Source organism: Pelobates fuscus, chromosome 1, assembly GCF_036172605.1.
Source record: "Pelobates fuscus isolate aPelFus1 chromosome 1, aPelFus1.pri, whole genome shotgun sequence".
NCBI classification, from domain to species: domain Eukaryota; kingdom Metazoa; phylum Chordata; class Amphibia; order Anura; family Pelobatidae; genus Pelobates; species Pelobates fuscus.
Window position 1 is genome coordinate 386,837,576 of NC_086317.1, and position 22,789 is coordinate 386,860,364.

General features: G+C 43.5%; 1 protein-coding gene across 3 annotated transcripts in view; it reads left to right on the top strand.

The window, feature by feature from the left end:
- Window positions 1-1,982: 1,982 nt before the first annotated feature.
- The window catches only part of LOC134568020 (inactive dipeptidyl peptidase 10-like), a 147,826-nt gene continuing 127,019 nt past the window's right edge, over window positions 1,983-22,789 (top strand). For all 3 annotated transcript variants that reach the window (XM_063426249.1, XM_063426258.1, XM_063426266.1), the window contains exon 1: window positions 1,983-2,237. In XM_063426249.1, the coding sequence (XP_063282319.1) occupies window positions 2,199-2,237 (39 nt within the window). In that variant the 5' untranslated portion in view covers window positions 1,983-2,198. The remainder of the gene's footprint in view (window positions 2,238-22,789) is intronic.

Sequence of the window (22,789 nt, forward strand, 5' to 3'; positions counted from 1 at the left end):
TTTTTTAGACTATGTTTCTAGAATCAAATGTTTGAATTTTCAAATAATGAATGAGATCATCAGAGCTTTGGTAGATGTACATAGATGCAATTAAAAAATATATATTCTATTAAATCATTTTTTTGCATATCAAATTACACCTAACTTATCGATTTTCTTCTGATACTACAATTTTGAGTGCGGTATTTTATTTATTTTTTGGAATTTTACTTTGAGGTTAGAAAAGAGGGAATACCTCTAAATACCGGCACCACTTAGTAATTGAGTGCAAACACTACGTTGTTTTTGTATATAAGACTTTGGGCTAGACCCGACACTGTCCCATTTTGTTTGGGGAAGAGTGTACGGGAATATACCCATGGTCTTATATCTTTTCTGTTTTCTTCAAATACAAACATGCATTGATACACAGGTCTTCACAATATACAAATCCAAAGGAATGCCGTATTATAGGAGAGTTATATTTATTTAACATTTATTTAATGCACATATGTTTGGCCTTCAAAGGGCCTGGGATCTAATTTTGCCCGGGGGCCCCAAAGGCTCTCAGTCCGCCCCTGCTTAGCGGTGTCTTGAAACCTTGCTAGGTACAAGTCAGATAATAGAAGAACCGCTGCTTCTAGCTAAACAACTCAAATTATAGCGGTGTCTGGTAACTTAGCTAGGTGCGAGTAAATAGTTAGTTAGAAAAACCACTCATGATAGGCAGTTTGAGGTTGAAGACTGTTGGGTGGGCGGATCAGTTGAAATGTAGACAATATTTCCTAAGTGTTAGAGTTCTGCAAAGGCAGAAGATACTAATACAATGTAACAATTCAATTGTATATCAGAATGGGTCACTCACATTTAAAAGAGCCTATAGGATTGGCTCAATAAACAGAGCTTGTATGCTTTTTAGGGCAGCATCCAACAACTATTTCTCATTGATATTTCCTCTGAAAAAATAGAAAGGGTAGAGACATCCAATGTATGGTATAACCAATAACATACCATAAAATTATAAAATAGGTATTAAGCTCACCTTTTCCAGAGCCTTAAAGTCCTGACTCTGAGGGTAACAGGCTTTGTGCCAATATAGAGGGGATGGCACTTCCCCCAATGAAGATTCCTGAGGCTTCAGTGGACTTTTTAAAGTGCTATTATATTTATTATGCAAGAAATTTTAAACATATTATAAAATAAATAATAAAAGAGACAAATATAATTTACTCTTATACTATTGTAAAGCACTATGGAATATGTTGGCGCTATATAAATGCTAATAATAATAACTGATATCAGCAAAGGTCAGCTGTGTTAGGCTGAAACAGTTTAGTTGACACTTTCAGCCAATCACCACCACTCATTTTTGCTCAGACTAATGCTTTCACTTTATCTCTAGCAACACCTATGCATGGTCTGCGGGGGAACTTTCATTTAGCATTAACCAAATCAAAAACAACCTCTTTAATGAGATGAAGCCGTTACAGGGCCTAGAGTATCCCTTTAAGGTACACACGAATTGGTCCATTTTGTGCAAAAGCAGTTATTGTAAATGCATGATGGTTTATAACGTTGGACCAGAACATGGAATAGATTCTAAAAAATAATATGGCGTTTTGGTAAATAAATATTGTAAGGTATGTTAACATATGTAAGGAGATTAAATACACAGAAATGAGAGGTGGAGGATGGGGGAACCATTACATAGTTTTGCCCAAGGAACAGAATTGTTACAGACAGGTGTTGTATCATAATCAACATTATACATTTAAAATCGCCAGCATTATTTGAGTGCAGCGTAATCATAGTTTAAGTGCTCCATTGTTATTGCATGTGATTAGTACTTAACCAAATCAGTATTTCTTTCTTTCTTTAAAGAAATACAGCTTGTGGCTTTTCCTACACTGTCCTCTAAATTGCTAAAAGGCAGTCACACACTTCCTCTCATCCCTCCCCTCTTTTCTGCCTAGAATGGTAGAATGGCTTTCAAACTCCCCACCTCCTCCTTCTCACAGTGGATAATTTTGCTGAGAGCCAGGTTTTTTTTTTTTGTGTGCTGTCTTTCTGATTAATTCCCCCGGTCAATATAAGATTGGCCTCCGCTTGTTGCGTGAGAGAGACACATACAGAGCTGTGCTGAGACATTCCCATTCTCTGCACTGCTGAGGGAGAGGAGAGACACTAACTTCACAACACACCAGAGAGCCTCTGCCACAATGATCGTCACCACTCAGCAGAACGTTGGACCAGAGCTGGTTAGTATTCATGGCCACTAATAATTGAGGGAAAAATCAACCTTGAGGGCTATTATAAAGTATGTTTTCGAAGAGTAAATGGGCGATATGGGTGCTGGACTATGGGGAATGTTAGCTACAGAAAGGGCTAGAAGTGGCAAACATGTTCTGTCTATGATAAGATATTTCCAATTAATGGAGCACACTTAAATTAAAGAACCAAAAATAAAAACACTCTACAGGGTAGTGGTAACTGTGATGCAGCTCTGTACTATACATTTTTAATGCCGCCCAAATTTTATGAGGACATCTGTTTACCCTAGGCTACAATTAATCAGGATCTCTATAGGTTCAAGAGCACATTCCAGTAACATATGTTATAAACGAATGAAAAGGGAAACGGGTTACTGCGGGTTTAATACGTTCGGTTTGATGTGCTTGGTGTAACTAGTTGATGCATAATTGGAATAATAAGATATTTTTGTTGAAGCATGGCTCAAACTTGCATGGCTCTGTAATTTTATAACCTTCTCAATGAACAATTGATCCCGGAGACATGATTGCCGGGGAGTAATCTCCGCTTGTAGAAGTGATTGATATCGATCGACGGATCACCCTTGTCACTTTGTACCCTGCGCAGCACTTCCTGCCTTTACAGCATGCGTTGACAGTGTCGGTTCTACGCCTTGGGAAGATTTAGGTTGCATGATTTTGAATGGAACTTTACTACTCGTGACTGAAGGCATGGGAACTTCGTAGAATATTAAGTAGGAGGCATGCCGTATAATGCAAAAAACACCCTTTCTTCTACTGCAGCATCTTACACTAAATTACACGGATATCACCTTGCATGCACAGAACATTATCCTCCATCATTCAGAACACAAGCAGCCGGCTCTTCTCTTGGACGTGAATGTTGCTTTTGCTTACAGAAACAAGGCAATCATATTCTTGCCAGCTTAGCAACAGCATAAATGTGTCTCTGTGATGTTACTCTAAGGTAGAAAATATGCTGCTTTAGGATATTCACCGTTTGCCAGTAGCCCATAATTATCATTGCAAAGTCGAGATGTTGAAGACACGTTGCTACCTGTATGCTGTTTGTATCAGATGCCTATTTATTGTGTATGGAAACAAAAACCCAATCTTGGAAATCCTGATTCCTTCCTAATTATGTCACCTACTGCAGTGTTTTAATGTAGGGCAGACATTAATTTCCAATATATATGCATAGAATTTTGGAAATACAGATGAATAGGAGAAATTCTACTATTGGAGGTTAATAGACACAGAGCAACACGTTTCCATCTTAATACACACATTTTAGCCATTATTTGGGCTAAAGAGAATTAAGGTTGTACAGGGTACTGGGCCAACGAGTGCCACAGTTACAGATATTTGTGGCAGGCTGGAAGCTTCTATCCATGGATCAGTGCTGAGCCATTTTTTTTATATGTTAGTCGTTTTACAAGCACTAATTACATTGAAGTCAGCCCTGGATGCTACACAGGACTGAGACAGGCAAGAATATGACATCATAACATTCCTAGTGATTCCATATTTCTTAAGAGCTACCTCTGACGTTAAATGATCAGATTTAGTCAAATACAGCCAAAATAACTGGTGAAATTGGCACATACCCCTTATAACCCTTTATAACATGTCCCCTTAAACATAGATACCAAAATCTGATTGGGCAATCGCTGCAGCACTTTTAAACTCTTGATAAAAGTCAGAATTATTTCACATAATGCATTGCCAGCAAACAGGTTAGTGGTAGGACCCCATACCACATTTTTCTTGTATTCCTTTCCAGTCATCACCCAATAACAGTCCACAACCCCCAGGTCCCCACAGAGGTATACGTATGATTTTGGAAAGCAATTGCAAATACTGGAAGCTGTTACAAAATCTTAAACATTACATCAGAGCACCAACAAATATACAAATAAGAGAAGAAAGCAATTAAGAAAGTTAAGCAAAAAAGCAATAGTAAATTAGTAAAGAAGAGTATAGAAAACAGAACGCTAACAAAAAAAAGGGATGAAAGTTGGTAAACAAGTAGGGTTGCCACCTTTTTTGGAAAAAAAAATACCAGCCATGCTAATTTGCATAATTATGTATGCGTGATGTCACTGGACACGACGTCACGGGATGTTGCGGTACATTTGAGGAAAGTTCCCTAAATTGCCAAAATACTATTTACAGTGTGTACTATGTTTGACTGTGTGTGTAGCATTGTGTATGTGTAGCTGTAAGTGTAAGTGTGTATACTGTGTTAGAGTGTGGGTGTAGTATTGTGTGTATACCATATCCGATTGTGTATGCTGTGTGTGTTTGTGGCAGTGTGCCATTAATTTTGGCTACACAGGCTAAGATGCATTTTTCCACATCCCCCCCCCAAACAATGTGTCTTTACCTATGTATCTCATAACTCCCTTGTTAAATCTCTTACCTTCTTTAGCCACTTTTGTATTTCTTATCCCATCTTTTGAATGTCTTACCCCCTTTTGTGTAACTTATTCCCCCAATTCTTTGTCTTGCACCCACATGTTTGTCTCTTACAATCCCCCTTGTGTATCTCTTACTTCCCCAGACCCTTTTAATGTATTTTACCTTACCACCAGCCCCTTTATGTGTCTTTTACTTTACTACCAGCCCCTTTGTGTGTCTCTTACTCTCCCCAGCCCCTTTGTGTGTCCCTTTCTCCCCCCCCTTTGTGTGTCCCTTTCTCCCCCCCTCCCCCTTAGCCCCTTTGGGTGTCTCTTTCCTCCCCAACCATACATAGATATACAGACAAAAAGACATACATGCGCAAAGTCATACAATCTACACATACAGGTACACTGTCATATAGACACACACATACACTGTTATACAGAGACACAAACACTGTCATAGAGAGACACACAGACACTGTCATACAGAGACATAGAAACATAGAATGTGACGGCAGATAAGAACCATTTGGCCCACCTAGTCTGCCCAATTTTCAAATACTTTTAATTAGTCCCTGGCCTTATCTTAAGTCAAGGATGGCCTTATGCCTATCCCACACATGCTTAAACTCCATCACTGTGTTAACCTCTACCACTTCAGCTGGAAGGCTATTCCATGCGTCCACTACCCTCTCTGTAAAGTAATACTTCCTGAAATTATTTTTAAACCTTTGCCCCTCTAATTTAAGACTATGTCCTCGTGTTGTGGTAGTTTTTCTTCTTTTAAATATAGTTTCATCCTTTACTGTGTTGATTCCCCTTATGTATTTAAATGTTTCTATTATATCCCCCCGTCTCGTCTTTCCTACAAGCTATACATGTTAAGATCCTTTAACCTTTCCTGGTAAGTTTTATCCTGCAATCCAAGAACCAGTTTATTAGCCCTTCTCTGAACTCTTTCTTAAGTATCAATATCCTTCTGAAGATACGGTCTCCAGTACTGCGTACAATACTGAGGTCTCACCAGTGTTCTGTACAATGGCATGAACACTTCCCTCTTTCTACTGCTAATACCTCTCCCTATACAACCAAGCATTCTGCTAGCATTTCTTGCTGCTCTATTACATTGTCTGCCTACCTTTAAGTCATCTGAAATAATTACTCCTAAATCTCTTTCCTCAGATGTTGAGGTTAGTGGGGTATCAAATATTCTGTACTCTGCCCTTGGGTTTTTACGCCCAAGATGCATTATCTTGCATTTATTCACATTAAATGTCATTATCTCTCCTGGAACATCAACCCTGTTGCAAATTTTAGTATCATCAGCAAAAATACATACCTTGCCATCAAGACCTTCTGCAATGTCACTAATAAAAATATTGAAGAGAATGGGTCCAAGTACATATCCCTGAGGTACCCCACTGGTAACTAGACCTTGCTTTGACATAGGATTACAGACAATTTCCTACAGACATACAGCCATAGTGTGACATACAGATACAGTCATACAGTGACATACAGACACTGTCCTACACAAACATACACTCATACAGTGATATACAGACACAGACATACAGTGACATAGAGAAATAGTCATAAAGACACAGACATGCAGTAAGACACAGACATACAGACACAGTCATACAGAGACACACAGGCACAGACATTCAGATACAATCATACAGACACTGACATACACAGACATACAGACACTGACATACACAGACATTCAGACTCAGGCATATAGTCATTGATGCAATCACAATTAAGGAATACATATAAATATAAAGAAACATTTATTTCTATGTCCCTAAGTGTTCCCATCTTCATTACTGAGTAGGTCTGCGTCTGCTCTTCCTCTAAAAAAAACCCTCCCTGCAAAGACCTGGCTACTTAGCAAGTTTTAGCTCTGTGGCTGTTTGTGGAGGGGGGCAGGGGTGAATATTGCTCTGTATGTTGCCCACTTGAGTGCTGGGACAACAGGCAGGCAGGAGGCAGCCACAGCACACTCAGAGCAGCACTCCTCACTGTACGGAGTGTGAGGACAGGAAGCAGGAGGAAGGGGGCGGAGCTAATTATCGATCTGAGAGGATCTCCCAGATCTGCAACTATGTATCTCTCCCACTCTGCCTGAGTACCTCTCCCACTTTGCCTGAGTACCTCTCCCACTTTGCCTGTCTCAGGGAGATATGGCAGAGGTATTTGCAGAGCTGGGAGAGCCTCTCAGAGTTCCATCAGACAGAAACTGCGGCCACTGCATTGCCAGTATTCCTGCAATACTGGCACCGGCCACACAGCCCCAAATACCGGCCGTGCCGGTAAAATACCAGTCAGGTGGCAACCCTACGAGTTGAACACTAGGTAATTATCACCAGTCCCCATAGAACACCACTTTATGAATCCCTCAGGCTTACATTGAAATCGATCAATACAGAGGGGCTAATTTCAGTAGCTTTTCAAAGCTCAGCAGTCATGTTTCCCCCTCTTTATTGGTCCATGTGAAAACATTTACAGAGGTATTCACTAAAGCCTGAAAACAGAAATTTCTTCACACTATTCAACAGTGTCTGGACTTTGCTATTCATGCCAGTGGTGAATTTTACTAATAGCAGTGCTGTGTGAACCCTCTGAATCCCATACATTGTACAAGGTTCAAAAGCGAAACCAACTATTTTAATTTGGTCACCAAATGCATTTGAACTATTGCTGCCGAGTCGCTTGGGCAGACCGAATTCTAACCTTAATTGGCTTTAGTAAATATGAGAATTGCCATTGCGGTCAGAATTTGGTTATTTTCACCTGATTTTGTCAATTCAGACAAAATTCAATGTTTAGTGAATAACCCAGTTAATTATAACAATATGTATTGGACACTTACATTTGGTACAGCGATTCCAAGAATTACAATAATTGGAGAAATAATATTAAGGTCTACATCATGTAATATAATACCAATGTGGATGCCGTCTAGAGTGGGGTGGCGGGAAAGAATGTGTGTGTGTGTGTGTGTAGTAGCGGTAGCAGTCGTAGAACCTGCACGTATGTTGCAGTTTAACTTGTGCGGCTGTTATTCTGGAGAAAAGCTTTCCAATGTTCCCATGTGAAGACGGAGTTAGTGTATTTTTTTGGATAATGAGTATGATATTTCCTCCATGGTTCTAATACGTTCCACTTTTTGATTTCAGTCTCTTATGGTGGTGGTGGTGGGGTTAGCCTTCTTCCAAAAGATAGGTGTGCCGCGGTGAGGAATTAACCAATCAGAGAGGATCTGAGTGTAGGGAGAGGGTGGGATAGTAGTAAGAATATAATAGACTCCAATGTAAACTAACTGACTTCAACCATATGGCCTGTACCTCTTAAATTGATTAGTTAACTTATTTGATATGTTAATGATCATTAGCTTTGTGTTCAAGTATCATATCCAAAAGAAACATTAATACTTACCTACAGAATAATAATTAAGCCTAATTTTTATTATATTTAGAATTGGACAAGCACAATATTCTAATCAAGCCTAAACATGATTTGCGTAACTTATCCATATGACAAGGGATTGTAATGTCCGCTATATTGGGTCACAAGTAAGGAGTGTGACATATCTATGGAATGGAAAAAGGGTAACACATCCATAGAAGCAATTATTATTTCTGTGGCAAGTACAAAAGACTAGATAGAAGGAAACATTTCTATTTTTATTTCTATTTTCTATTTTAATGTTGGTCTGGAACACAAGGGGGTGGTCACTTATTGTTTCCATAGGTCCGCCTTATCTCCACCTCTAGGTCAGGCTTGGTAATCCACAGGGTATATATCTAATGATTCTGAAATGTGTTTGGACTTGCTTAGGGCCAAAATCTAATTTTGAGTGAGTCACCATCTTCCTTGCCAGAGGCTTTACTTTGAAAACCCAAGTGAGTAAGTGCTTAGGACTTCTGTTATTTTATCCCTTTTGTTTTTATCTGTTGTTGGTGTTAATAATTTGTTTACCATCTATTTTTTTTGTATGCACTGTGAGTATTTTTTGCTCATAATAAATATTCCTTTATTAAATTCTGCCTTTGTCGGGTTAAGAATCACGTTACCTGAGGAGACTAATTAGTATTTTGCAATTACATAGATATTGTGCTAAGTTATATTTGATGGGTTTTTATTATTCAGTTACCTGGGGGACCAAGCCACCCCATTTATAAATTGTCTTGGTGGTGGCATCGGTAAAATAGTAATATTTATATTATTATGTAATAAAAACAGAAAAAAGGTGCGCTAACAATTAAAGTGCAAATTCAAGAGAATAAAACAATAATTTAGCAGCACAACATATGTAATGCAAAAGTACAATATACAACCCCACTCACATAAAGTGATAAAGTGTATGTAAATAATCAGCATATATGTGTAAAATATGTAAAAGTACAAACTGCAAAACCACTTATATAGTGCATAGATAAGTTGCAATTTACACTAACAGCTTTGCTGAGATAAAACACCGCTCCAAATGAGGAACATAAAAAGAGACAAAAAGCATACATGGTATAATATTGTGAGATAAAAGTAGGAGTAGTGCAGGAGAAAATAGGAAATTAACTCACAAACATAGAGCAGGTGAGTCTGCTCTACCTTTAATAGCCCAAAAGCATAGACTTCCACTGCAGCCAGTATAGATAAGTAAACATTGTTTATTTCCAAAGTGACAAATAAAATTCTATATAGTAGATATCACCGGGTCCCTTGTGGTATCAGTCCTGCCTTGGAACAAGTGTAGCCACCGACTGTTTGTTTGTATGGGTACACGCTCCAGGTCAGGCTGTACTTGCGATCGGGATACTTCCGGAAGGCGGAGTGTACGTATTGACGTCTACCCCTTGTCAGATGACGCGTTTCGCCAAATCATCGGCTTCTTCAGATCTCTACTATATAGTTCAGTAAAATGTGGGGGTGAGTAGATTTGGGTGCAGATGTAGAGGTTGTACATGGTGGAAAGGAGCCAACCAGTCCTTGGGTGTGGTTCAAGCATATTGTCTCTAGTTTTGTTAGGCTGTAGTGACCCGTTGGAAGTAGTTTTGTGGAGTGGTATCAAGGTCTGATTTATTTCTATATTGTGCATTATGCCATTTAGAATCATGTATTGGCCCTGTATGGCATTTCGGAGGCAGGAAAGTATATTTAAACACATACAGACAGAGGTTTTGTAGTGCAACCCAGCTATACTGCTTTCTTATAGAAGATAAGGAAAACCTAACTAAGAAGCAGACCTGAATTAAAACCGACCAGTAACGCATGCTTTTTATGGCTTTGGCATATTGTCAATAAGCTGCACATTTTGCTGAATAGCAAAGGAGAATCACCAAGGAGCAATAAAACTCTAACTTTCAATCATTGGTGCACATCCTAACCAGGCAATACAGTACCAGATCATTAACTGTTCACAAGCACCAAAATTCTAGCATAGCTTTGCATAGACATTACACAGAGCCAGCAGTGATCTTGTTTCTTATCCACAATGTGCAGTAGAATTGTATGTAAAAAAAAATGTAAATGATTCAAGGATTTTTGCAGACATTCTAAGACATTTTTACAAGACCACCGATCACTCTCAGCCAATCAATGCAATTCTGTGTGTAGGAATCAGATGCAGACAGAGGTATACATTACAATGACAGATGTAACTGAATTAGAAATGATTAGTTTGGGAACAGGGCTTGCAACTTGAGGCTGATCCCATAGAAGGAAAGTCCGTACTTGATATGGTCTCAAGGTTTATTATTATTAACATGTCAGGTGCCTGTGGACACAGAATTCTAAAGTGCCCCCTGCTCCCTCCCTCCCTCCCTCCCTCCCGGTTTTTGAAAACCGACAGTCTCTCTGGTCTTCCCTGTTTCTGTGCAGGGAGTGAACCAAGGAAGATCATGGAGACTAGCTGTCAGTTTTCAAATTCTGTCTTACAAAAGGCTGTTTTTATGGCTGACGTATGCTGTCATATAGTACATGTATGGATGAGTTTTTCTATTTTTTTTTTTTACCTATACTTTTTTTTTTTTAAATATATTTTTATTTTCAAAATGTTATGAAAGGATTATTATACAAAAAGTGTCGGTGGTCGTTTGAAAACCAAAAAAGGCACATTAAATGTGCTGAAAACAGGCACCCCCTTGAGGACATGCACTTGTAGGCAGGTGACTACTCTGCCCAATGGGAAATAAGACCCTGAACACTGTAGAAGAGTGAACTAGCTTACTAGCAAACAAGTAGTTGCAAATAGACAAGTTGGATGTACAGGAACAGAATGTGCTGAGGGCCCCGCTCAAACGATCTTACATTGCAAATGGGAGTGGGGTAAAATGACACAAGGGGTGAGGATAAGATGTAAAGATGTACCGTATTTCAAGAATGAAAAAGTAGGTTCAAAGAAGAGTTTACAATAAAAAAAAATTCAGTTTTCTAGATGACACAATTACAGGAGAGGATTTAAAGTATTCTTTATTTTTGGAATGGAGACAGGGTCAGAGTTTAATGAAGTAGGGAAGGGAGTTCTATAGGAATGGTCCTTAAAGTGAACCTATTGTGGAAAAACAACTTACCTGAAATAGCTCCCATATATATCATATATATAAAATATTTTATAAATAATAATATATCGAGTACACCAAAGATACCTGGTGTATTCAATGTAAAATATGATATGATATGATATATGATAATATAAGATTGACTCACCTTTCCTTCGTTCCAGTGCCGCTTCGTGGGTGGTACTCTTTGTGTAACACCCTGCTCCTGGCTTCCTCCACCTAGGCTCCTCCACCTTTGATTTGCCCTGCTCTAGACACATCCACAAGCAGGGCAAATCTCGTCAGTGACCTCAGCATGCTCCGTTCCTTTACTCCCTGGCCGGCTCTAGAAGCACCAGCCAGTGCGTTTCCATGGCAACCATAGCGCATGGTAATCTATACTAATCTTTTTTTCTAGCAAAACTGCTAGCACAATGTATAGATAAAATGTTATGCTCAATCTAACGAGCATAAATTGTTTGGGGCATAACAGGTGTCCGTTAAGGTTTGAGTCAGAGGCGCAATTATGAACAGAGGAGGGTTCTCAACCCAGTCCTAAGGACCCCCTACCAGTCCAGGATTTAGGGATTATCCTGTTGTGTCTAAAGTGTTTGTCCCCCCCCCCTAAAAACACATTAGACAGCAGGGTAATCCCTAAATCCTGGACAGTTCGGGGGTCCTTGAGGACTGGGTTGAGAACCCCGGGGATAGAGACAAGTCTCTGCAAAGTGGATCATACTTGTGTATTAGTTAGAATAGGTAGATAGGAGCCGTGCTATAAAGTAATTTGTGAGTTTGCCAATGTCAGACCTGACAGAGGGGACAGGTGTAAGAGGTGTGAGAGGACTGAAAAATAATCTTGGCTGTGCATTCATCATGGACTGTAGCAGGTTGAGCCAGGAGTATGTGAGATGATAAGTGGATTGAAGTAGTTCAAATGGAAAATGATTGTGGCACAGACAATTTGCTGCACCCGGTGGCTTTGACTTTGCTGCACCCGGTGTTAGGTAGGGACTGATGTGATCTATGTTTTATGATGTAAGCAACAGGAATTGATAATAATTGAGCTTGTAATGAAATAGAGTTGCAAGGCAGTACGTCTGTAGGGTAGAGTTTGTACCTGTCCAAGTTAACAACATCAATTCCTAGAATAGAACAGTAGTCTCTAAATACATTTCTCTGGGAAATGTTCCAGTACATTTTAAAATGAATTGTTATAGGGTGCTCCACCTGCTTGCAGCAAATTTCCATTGTCATTTTATGGGTTTCTAGAGAAAGCAATATGCATGCATTATGTATAGCGAGCTGGCTGCTACAAATTACTAGGACACAATATTCTTTCCTTTTTTTTGTTCTTATATATTACATTGACATACAGAATGATTGAAAATCTGCATTTCTATACTAAATATTCTAGTATTCTAGGCAATACCTTGATTGGCGGAAATGAAAACTTGACAGTGGTGGTAGTACTGCCTTTTCTCAAATTTTGTTTGCAAAAAAATAAAAAAAAAGAGTATAATGCACACACTAAAAAAGAGGGAATACTTCCTGCAGGGTGCCACAGAAAGGGACGGCCAATTCCATCAAATGGAAAAAACAAAATATCCAGGCACACCTGAGGTTTCTTCTAAAATGCAGTCTTTTTATTTGAAACAAGAAATGGAGACAACGTTTCGGCTCCTCTCTGAGCTTTTATCAAGTCTTGAAATTCAATGATGTCAATTAAATGTTCAAGTGACTGAGGTGCTTTTAAAAAAAGCGCAACTGACTACGTTGTGATTGCAGGAAGTATGCTTCTCCATTATGTTTTAGAAGAAAATGCAAACTGTTAGTTTAAGGAAAAGTTACAGACTGGATTCAATTAATATTGATAGCTGGGCTAACCCTCAAGCAGCACTCTTAGCCTATCACTGCCATTCGGGTTAGACAGAATTGACACTGGTAACATAGAAGTGAAAATTCTGCATTATCAATGCATACTACAGGTGACATGTGCATGCACTGAACAAACCCCTTATAGTGTCGCAGTTGTTGGAAAATGTGCATTTTACTTCATGTATATCCAGTGTGCAAAATGGTAAATGCAAAGTGAAAGTGAATAGCACAAATACATTAATTTGAAAGGTGGGCCGAATCAACCATGGTATGAACCGTCCTACAGGCTGCTTTTTAGTAGTAAGCACGGACGCATATCCCATGACAACTGAGTTCAAGAATGGACCCATGCAGGACACTAGAGATATTGAAAGCATGTACTGGATAAGTGCAAGCTAATGCATCTTGGACGTAAAAACCCAAGGGCAGAGTACAGAATGTTTGATAGAGTCCTAACCTCAACATCTGAGGAAAGGGATTTAGGGGTGATTATTTCTGATGACTTAAAGGTAGGCAGACAATGTAATAGAGCAGCAGGAAATGCTAGCAGAATGCTTGGTTGTATAAGGAGAGGCATTAGCAGTAGAAAGAGGGAAGTGCTCATGCCATTGTACAGAACACTGGTGAGACCTCACTTGGAGTATTGTACGCAGTACTGGAGACCGTATCTTCAGAAGGATATTGATACCTTAGAGAGAGTTCAGAGAAGGGCTACTAAACTGGTTCATGGATTGCAGGATAAAACTTACCAGGAAAGGTTAAAGGATCTTAACATGTATAGCTTGGAGCAGGGCCGGTTTGGGAAAAAAATTAGGCCCGGGCATTTTTTCAATCAGAGCGGCCCCCTAAGGGGGCGGGGCCAGAGAGGGTGTGTTTTGTCATCACTAATTACAAGCACGCCCCCTCTCAAAGTGAGCGTGTTGGTTCAATGCGCAGAGCCGCACTGAAGAGCTCTGGCATTAGAAAAAGGCCCTGAATTTGTTCTGCGCAGCGCAAGCAAATTTAATAACATTCTTGCGCTGTGTTTGCTTTTAAATGGTCTCTGGTGTCTCCACAAGTGGGATACCAGAGGACAAAAGGGCCAGGAAAGTGTATGGTGCATGTGTTTGGAGCCTGCTTGAGGGATTGCGTGTGTGTACAGTGTGGTGTGGTATTGTGTAAATAGGTCAATTTAATTTGTGTTTGTGGTGTAATATGTGTGGTGTATAGAGGGCATAGTGTTATAGGGTATGTAGCGAGTGTGTGTATACGGGCTGTAGTGTGTGTGTGTATAGGTGACGTAGTGTGTGTAGGGGTTGTAGAGAGGGTGTGTTTAGAGAATGTTGTATGTGTTTGCTGACAAGGAATGCAGTGTGTGTGTGTGTGTAGGAGTTCTAGTGTGTAAAGGACCCAGAGTGTTATAGGAGATTGTGTGTGTGTGTGTGTGTGTGTAGAGGATTAAGAGTGCATATAGGGTAAGGGATCTAGTGTGTATCTGGAGCGTAATGTGTGTAGTGGTGCAGTGTGTGTGTGTGTATATATATATATATATATATACATATTTGGACGTATTGTATGTGTGAGGGGCGCAGTGTGTGTGTATGTAAGAGGGGTGCTGTGTGTGAGGGTGTTTTTATCTGCCATCACATTCTAGGTTTCTAATTTTCTTTGTTAACTCACTGAGGGTTATTTTATATATATATATATATATATATATATATATGTGTGTGTGTGTGTGAGTGTGCTGTGTGTGTGAGTAAGGGTGCTGTGTTTGAGGGTGCGCTGTGTGTGTCTGAGGGTGCTGTGTGCGTCTGGGTGCTGTGTGCGTGTCTGGGTGCTGTGTGCGTGTCTGGGTGCTGTGTGCGTGTCTGGGGGTTGTGTGTGCGTCTGGGGGTGCTGTGTGCGTCTGAGGGTGCTGGGTGCGTCTGAGGGTGCTGGGTGCGTCTGGGGGTGCTGTGTGCGTCTGGGGGTGCTGTGTGCGTCTGGGTGCTGTGTGTGTCTGGGGGTGCTGTGTGTGTCTGGGGGTGCTGTGTGTGTCTGGGTGCTGTGTGTGTCTGAGGGTGCTGGGTGCGTCTGGGTGCTGTGTGTGTCTGGGTGTGCTGTGTGTGTTTGGGTGCTGTGTGTGTCTGAGGGTGCTGTGTGTGTGTCTGGGGGTGCTGTGTGTGTCTGGGGGTGTTGTGTGTGTCTGGGGGTGCTGTGTGTGTCTGAGGGTGCTGGGTGCGTCTGGGGATGCTGTGTGCGTCTGGGGGTTGTGTATGTGTCTGGGGTGCTGTGTGTGTCTGGGGGTGCTGTGTGTGTGTGTGTGAATGTATTTTGTATTTAAATTAAAATATATATATTTTTATTAATAATAATTACAAAAAAAAAAGTTATATTCCCCCCCCTCTCTTCTTACCTTTAGCCTGGGAGGGGGGGAGCCGTTCTGCTATGAGGGGGGACACCATGCTTCCTTCCCTGGTGGGCCAGTGGTGAGAGTGAACTCTAGCCTGCAGGCTAGAGTTCACTCTCGCGAGATCTGAGCGTTGCCGCGGCAATGCTCAGACCTCGCGAGAGGACCCGGCGGAGCTGCTGGATAGAGCTCCGCCGGTCCTCTCTCCTGCCTCCCTCCCTCGCTCTCCTGCCGGCGGCCACCTCTAATTGCCTGTGGGCCGGTGAGGGAGATCTTTGATCTCCCCACCGGCCCATGGAGACACACAGCAGGGCCAGCGCTCGGCAGGGGAGATTATGAAAAGAAGAAAATCTACCACAACAAGGGGACATAGTCTTAAATTAGAGGGACAAAGGTTTCAAAATAATATCAGGAAGTATTACTTTACTGAGAGGGTAGTGGATGCATGGAATAGCCTTCCAGCTGAAGTGGTAGAGGTTAACACAGTAAAGGAGTTTAAGCATGCGTGGGATAGGCATAAGGCTATCCTAACTATAAGATAAGGCCAGGGACTAATGAAAGTATTTAGAAAATTGGGCAGACTAGATGGGTTGAATGATTCTTATCTGCCGTCACATTCTATGTTTCTATGTTACTGTATTTCTGAAAAAGGCTTATTTATATGTCTAAGATCAGAATGTTAGACCTGTAGGCTGATAGCAAAGATTCCTGTTACCATGATTCCTATTAAGCTGTATATGATGCTGATGGCATGGATCAAGTAGGCTACTGTGTGCCCAGGTTAGTGCCAGACAGGTTAGTGTGCCAATTGAATAAATGTGTTGTAAACAGCCTAGTGTGCTGGTGATTCTGATATATGTGAAACAGTTCCAAAAGCATAAATTCATTTTACAGGTTAGTGTACTAATGGTACATACTGTATGTCTTTTCGACAGGCTAATTATGTTGGTGATGCTGATGCTGCAGTGGCACAAAATGCCACTGAAGTTAGGAATGCTGTGATATTTCTTTAAGGCATTCTTTATCGCACTTTAAAAGTAATGGACAAAAATTACAATTGAATTTTGGTTTGCAAACTCACAAATGCAATTCTACTTTACCGTTTGTTCAGTAGATCTGATTTCTGTACTCACTTAATTGTGATTTATATCCTCGAAATAAAACTGTGCAGCTAGATCTTGAATAAAACATGGCCCACGTATGGTAATGTAAGCTGAAAGTCTGAATTTTATAGAACTTCAATATATCACATTAGCTATGGAAATGCTGCCGGCAATTTATCATTTTCCGTAAGAAGTATTAATACACTTTAATTTTAGTTTGTTATAAAAAGAGATGGATTCAAAGCTAAAGCATCTGTAGTGACTTATAGTCTAAGAAACTCTGAAAAATGTGAAGGCATACTTTCAACTTGTTTTTAACAATTAGCATCGGATACAAGGCAGAATTTTAAAAAATCTTTATTCTGATTACTATGCTAAGGTCGGCTATCTTTTTTTGCACAAGGCCCAGATGGCATTTCATATACAATGAATGGAGTGTCACATTCATCTATATAGCTACTGTTCTTTTAACTCTCACTTTCATTGACACTCTTCTATAAAGCAGTGTTTCCCCTGTGTTCTCTCCAGTGCCACCCCTCTATCGGTTCTCACGTCTAATGCCCCCTTCTTTATCAGTGCCACCCCCGGGCCACCCATCTCTCAGTTCTCACTTCTGTTGTCCTTCTTCTTTAGCAGCATACCCTCAGTGGTCTCTCTCAGTGCCCCCTTTCTATCAGTTGTCACTTCTATTGTCCCTCTTCTTTAGCAGTGCATCCTCAGTGTTCTCTCCCTTTTCTCGATTGCCACTTATAATACCCCTCTTCTTCAGCAGTGTCCCCCCGTGCCACCCTTCTGTCAATTCTCATCATTGTCCATTTTCTATAGAAATAGTCTCTAGCTATAAACAACTAAAACCGTCAGTTCATGGTTAAACACTACCTGAGATGTAAAGTATTGATGCTTGCTTTTACAAATGTTCATATTGACTACTATGTCTCTAATGCAATTTATGCGAATGCCCTCTCACACGTGTGAGCCGAGCATAATTAAAGAATCTAAAAAAACAAACTTGCTCTTTCAAGGGACTGCTTGTTCAAGGGACCCAATATATTTGTCCATCATGACACAACATAATTTCAAATTAGAAAGTTTGGGACCTAGCTTATGTAACGGAGCTCCCCGTACTCCGACCGAGTACCCTCCGTTGATGGACGCTTCCTAGCTTGCGCCGAGGACCACCAGCACCGCACTGGACACCACAACCACCGCAGACTCCACAACCGCCGTAGCTTAACTGGAGCCTCGCCGTCTTCCATCCACCCTGTATGAACCTCCAGCATCCTCCAGGACTGTGTGGGGAAGACCTCTCCTCCAGGAGAGCGTATCAGGAACAGGAGCAATCCCCAGTGTGAATATAGCTGTCCCCTCCAATAACGAGACAAGGCTACGTATTGAGGGATCAAGAAGAACTCTGGTTTAATTACACACACTCTGCTTTTATGCAATTCTCCCCTGCAAGGGAGATGCCCACATACAATTAGACATTACCCAATCACACAATGGTTACATTTCACACATTGTCGAATGGCTGCCACTTCGACGACTTCGGCACTTCGACTGCATTCGAAGCATTTAAAGGGCCAGGAACAGCATCCAAAAATCCTTTATGCCCAAATGTAAGTCTTAAAGGGCAATACATTCCACGGCCATAGTCGCAGGGCAGGAGGCTAGCGATAAGTCCTCTCCAATGCCCAGTGGCAAATGGCAGTTTGTCACATATCTCCCCTTTGGGGGGAAGACTAACCAGGCACCTGACCTTCTGTCGGTCAGTGCCTACGTTAGTCGATCCACCAACCCACAATAAACCAGTGCTAGAGCAGCCCCCCCACAACAACAAAGTGCAAGAGCAGCCCACCCACAACAAACAGTTACTGCACCTGGGTAGTTCGATGTGGTGATGGGGCAACACACTGTGGGGACTTGAGGGGCAGAGGCCAGCGGCGCTCTGCCCTGATGCCAGCGCTTCTGCTGGGGTGAAGGAAGTGCAGGCCAGTCCTGTAACAAGGGTTTGGTAGGGCAGAGGCCGACTGCACTCTGTCCAGCTGCCAGCTCTTCTGCTGGGATAGCCTGCAGGACATCAGGCTCTGGACAAGGGACAAAGGTAGGGCAGAGGCTGACTGCACTCTGCCCAGCTGCCAGCTCTTCTGCTGGGGTGCTGGGAACATAGTCCAACTCAGTAGCCAGGGGAACATGGGAGTCAGTTGGGGTTAACATCTCCTCTGTTAACCCTAAAGCCAAGTTAGGAGTTAGCTGGGGAGGGGAATTCGTACTTACCCCCTCCTCCTGTTGTCCCTGTGAGGGTAGTTGGGGATCTGGACAGGCTGTCCAGCATCCCTGTAGGTCAGACACAGAGACCACGGTCCCATCTGCGCCGTCTGGGAGATTGGTGTCTCCCCTCGTTAGGGTAAGCTGCCGCTGGGGAGAGAGGGTGCTGTGCTCCTCTCCCTGAAACACAGGCTGCCGCTGGAGAGGGAGACCGCCTGTCTCCACTCCCATAACATTGTCCTGCTGCTGGAGAGAGAGAAACCAACTGTTTCTGCTCCCTGTAGGACACACTGCTGCTGGGGGGGAAGGACGACATCTTCGGCCCCCTGGAACTTATACTGCCGCTGGGAAGTGAGGCTGTTTACCTCCACTCCCTGTAGGGAACACTGCCACTGGGAAGAGAGGCCGGCTGCCTCCTCTCCCTGCAGAACACACTGCTACTGGGGAGAGAGAGCGGTTGTCTGCTCTCCCTGGGACTCACCCTGCCGCTGGGAAGGAGGCTTGGGTATCCACAGTCCCGATCTGTACAACTCGAGCTCAAGATGCCGTGCCGCTCGGTTCTCCACATACACCAATTGCATAAATAGGTCGACCATCACATCTGGAGGGTTTGGGCCATACCTGGCTAGCCGCCTCCTTATCTCTACAATGAAGTCGTCACCCTCATAGCGACGTATCATGCTTGCTTGGTGTTCCCAGGATGCTGCTCCTCGCACTAGGGAAGCCATCCCACTGCTGCCACCAATGTAACGGAGCTCCCTGTACTCCGACAGAGTACCCTCCGTTGATGGACGCTTCCTAGCTTGCGCCGAGGACCACCAGCACTGCACTGGACACCACAACCACCGCAGACTCCACAACCGCCGTAGCTTAACTGGAGCCTCGCCGTCTTCCGTCCACCCTGTATGAACCTCCAGCATCCAGGACTGTGTGGGGAAGACCTCTCCTCCAGGAGAGCATATCAGGAACAGGAGCTATGTGATTAAAGCTCAAGGGAATATGCAGCGCATAGCAATCCCCAGTGTGAATATAGCTGTCCCCTCCAATAACAAGACAAGGCTACGTATTGAGGGATCAAGAAGAAAGTCCCATTTGAACGAGCGTTCAAATTTTTCGAACGGGACTTAGTCTCCAGCCGCGGTGTTGAAGAAGGTACGAGTCAGCGGTGTTCGTGCAATTGGGTTGCCGCAAACAGTTCCATAGATTTGGCTGCACACACCGCTGACCGCGTTCGCATAAGTTAAAATGTGTTAGTTTGTCGAATGGCGGCCACTTCGACGACTTCGGCACTTCGACGACTTCGGCACTTCGACTGCATTCGAAGTGCCAGTTTAAAAGTTGTAACCCTGCTCCATTTAAAGGGCCAGGAACAGGATTTCATAGTCCTCTCCAATGCCCAGTGGCAAATGACAGTTTGTCACAGCTTAGATCTAGACCAGGGGTAGGCAACCTTTTAGCAGCACTGTGCCGATATAGGATTGTGTTGTCCCGTAGCGTGCCGATCCTCAGGCCCATCGCTACCAGGCAAGCTGACCAAGCAATTGCTTGGGGCCACGAGCTGGCCTGGGCCCCCAAGCAGGGCCGGTGCTTCCTATAAGGCTGCAGCCGCCTGAGTGCTCTATAGAGAGCCTCAGGCGGCTGCAGCACTGCCTCTCTCGTCACCTCCCCTTCCCTGTAGCGTGTCCGAGCTCCTCTTCCTCCTGTCAGTCCGACCGGGTACCACGCGGTACAGAAGATTCAGTTTCCTGTTCCCAGCTGGACTGACAGGAAGTGCACCCTGAGCTCGGCCACGCTACAGGGAAGGGGAGGTGAGAAGAACATAGGGAGGGAGGGGGGGAGTAAAAAGAACATAGGCGGTGGGGGGAAGAGGAAGTAAGAAGGATATGGGGGGAGGGCAGTAAGAAGGACATGGGGAGGGGAGTAAAAAGGACACGGGGAGGGGAATAAGATGTACACAGGGAGGGTGGGAGGGGAGTAAGAAGGACACAGGGAGGGTGGGAGGGAAGTAAGAAGGACACAGGGAGGGTGGGAGGGGAATAAGAAGGACACAGGGAGGGTGGGAGGGGAGTAAGAAGGACACAGGGAGGGTGGGAGGGGAGTAAGAAGGACACAGGGAGGGTGGAGAGTAGTAAGAAGAACATAGGGGGGGAGTAGTAAGATGAACATAGGGAGGGGGAGGAGTAAGAAGAACATGGGGGCAGTAAGAAGGAACATAGCGAGGGGGGGAAGGAGTAGGAAAAGCACAGGGAGGGGGAGGGGTAAGAAGAATACAGGGGGGGTGAGAAGATGAGGAGAACACAGGGAGGGGGGAGGTTAGGAGAAGGGGAGATTAGGAGAACACAGGGAGGAGGGAGGTGAGGAGAAGGGGAGATTAGGAGAACACAGGGAGGAGGGAGGTGAGGAGAATGGGAGATTAAGAGAACACAGGGAGGGGGGGTGAGGAGAAGGGGAGATTAGGAGAACACAGGGAGGGGGTGAGGAGAAGGGGAGATGAGGAGAACACAGGGAGGGGGTGTGAGGAGAAGGGGGGTGAGGAGAACACAGTTAGGGGGGGTGAGGAGAACACAGGGAGGGGGGTGAGGAGAACACAGGGGGGGGTGAGGAGAACACAGGGAGGGGGGGTGAGGAGAACACAGGGAGGGGGGTGAGGAGAACACAGGGAGGGGGGTGAGGAGAACACAGGGAGGGGGTGAGAAGAAGGGGAGATGATGAGAACACGGAGGGGGTGAGAAGAAGGGGAGATGAGGAGAACACAGGGAGGGGGGTGAGAAGAAGGGGAGATGAGGAGAACACAGGGAGGAGGGATGAGGAGAAGGGGAGATGAGGAGAACACAGGGAGGGGGTGAGGAGAAGGGGAGATGAGGAGAACACAGGGAGGGGGTGAGGAGAAGGGGAGATGAGGAGAACACGGGGAGGGGGGGAGGAGAAGGGGAGATGAGGAGAACACAGGGAGGGGGTGAGGAGAAGGGGAGATGAGGAGAACACAGGGAGGGGGGTGAGGAGAACACAGGGAGGGGGGTGAGGAGAACACGGGGAGGGGGTGAGGAGAAGGGGAGATGAGGAGAACACAGGGAGGGGGTGAGGAGAAGGGGAGATGAGGAGAACACAGGGAATTTTCAATTGTTGAAAATGTTCAAATTTTATGCACATTATATGCAACAGCAGTATTTGCACTGTGTGACAAAATGGCTTTTGTCACTGGGTCTGCATGTGACAAACTGCCCTGCCCCCCTATCTCTTGGAGGAGCCGGATTGCTAGCCTCTTACCCTGGGATGCTGGCCCGTTAAGTCATGGGGTCTTAAGGCACTTGGGACAGAGCCCTCTGTCTCTGGATCACATAATTCGCCTTACTTGCTTGGATTGTACATTTCCCCTGTTACACTCGTATGTGGGTTTGTGCAGTTTAACTTCCATTACAGCTGGTGAACTTAAACTTTACTCGACGTTATTGAGAACTGTGTTCGTGGGATCTGAGCGCTATTCGCCTATAATATGCGCTCAGATCCAAGCTATCTGGGGGTGTGTGGAACATGGGGACTTCGTTCAGCGAAACATGAGTTATTGATTTTAATACAGTTTTGTTAAAAGGTAAAAAGCACATGTTTCTCTCTGCCCGGAGATAATTAGGTTCTCTGCAACCACTTAAGCTAATTATCTCCAGGATAGAGAGGAGGGGTTAAACTCTTCCTGTGGGTGTGTATAAGAATTGTACTGTATACTGATTGGTTCTGCATATTTTGTTACAGTCTTCCACAAGGTCCCATGTGGGAGTTCCCTTGCTGGGAGACCATCATAAAAGGGCTGATTTTGGCCATCAATAAACACATTCGTTTTACCCCCTCATGAAGTCTCGACTCATGTTTGGGGAATTGGGAGCTATAATCACTACTTCACTCTTTTCAGCTTGGATTTCGGGAGACGCTACAAGGATCAGCGCTGCACGGATAGCAGGTTCCTTTACACACTGTAAACCTT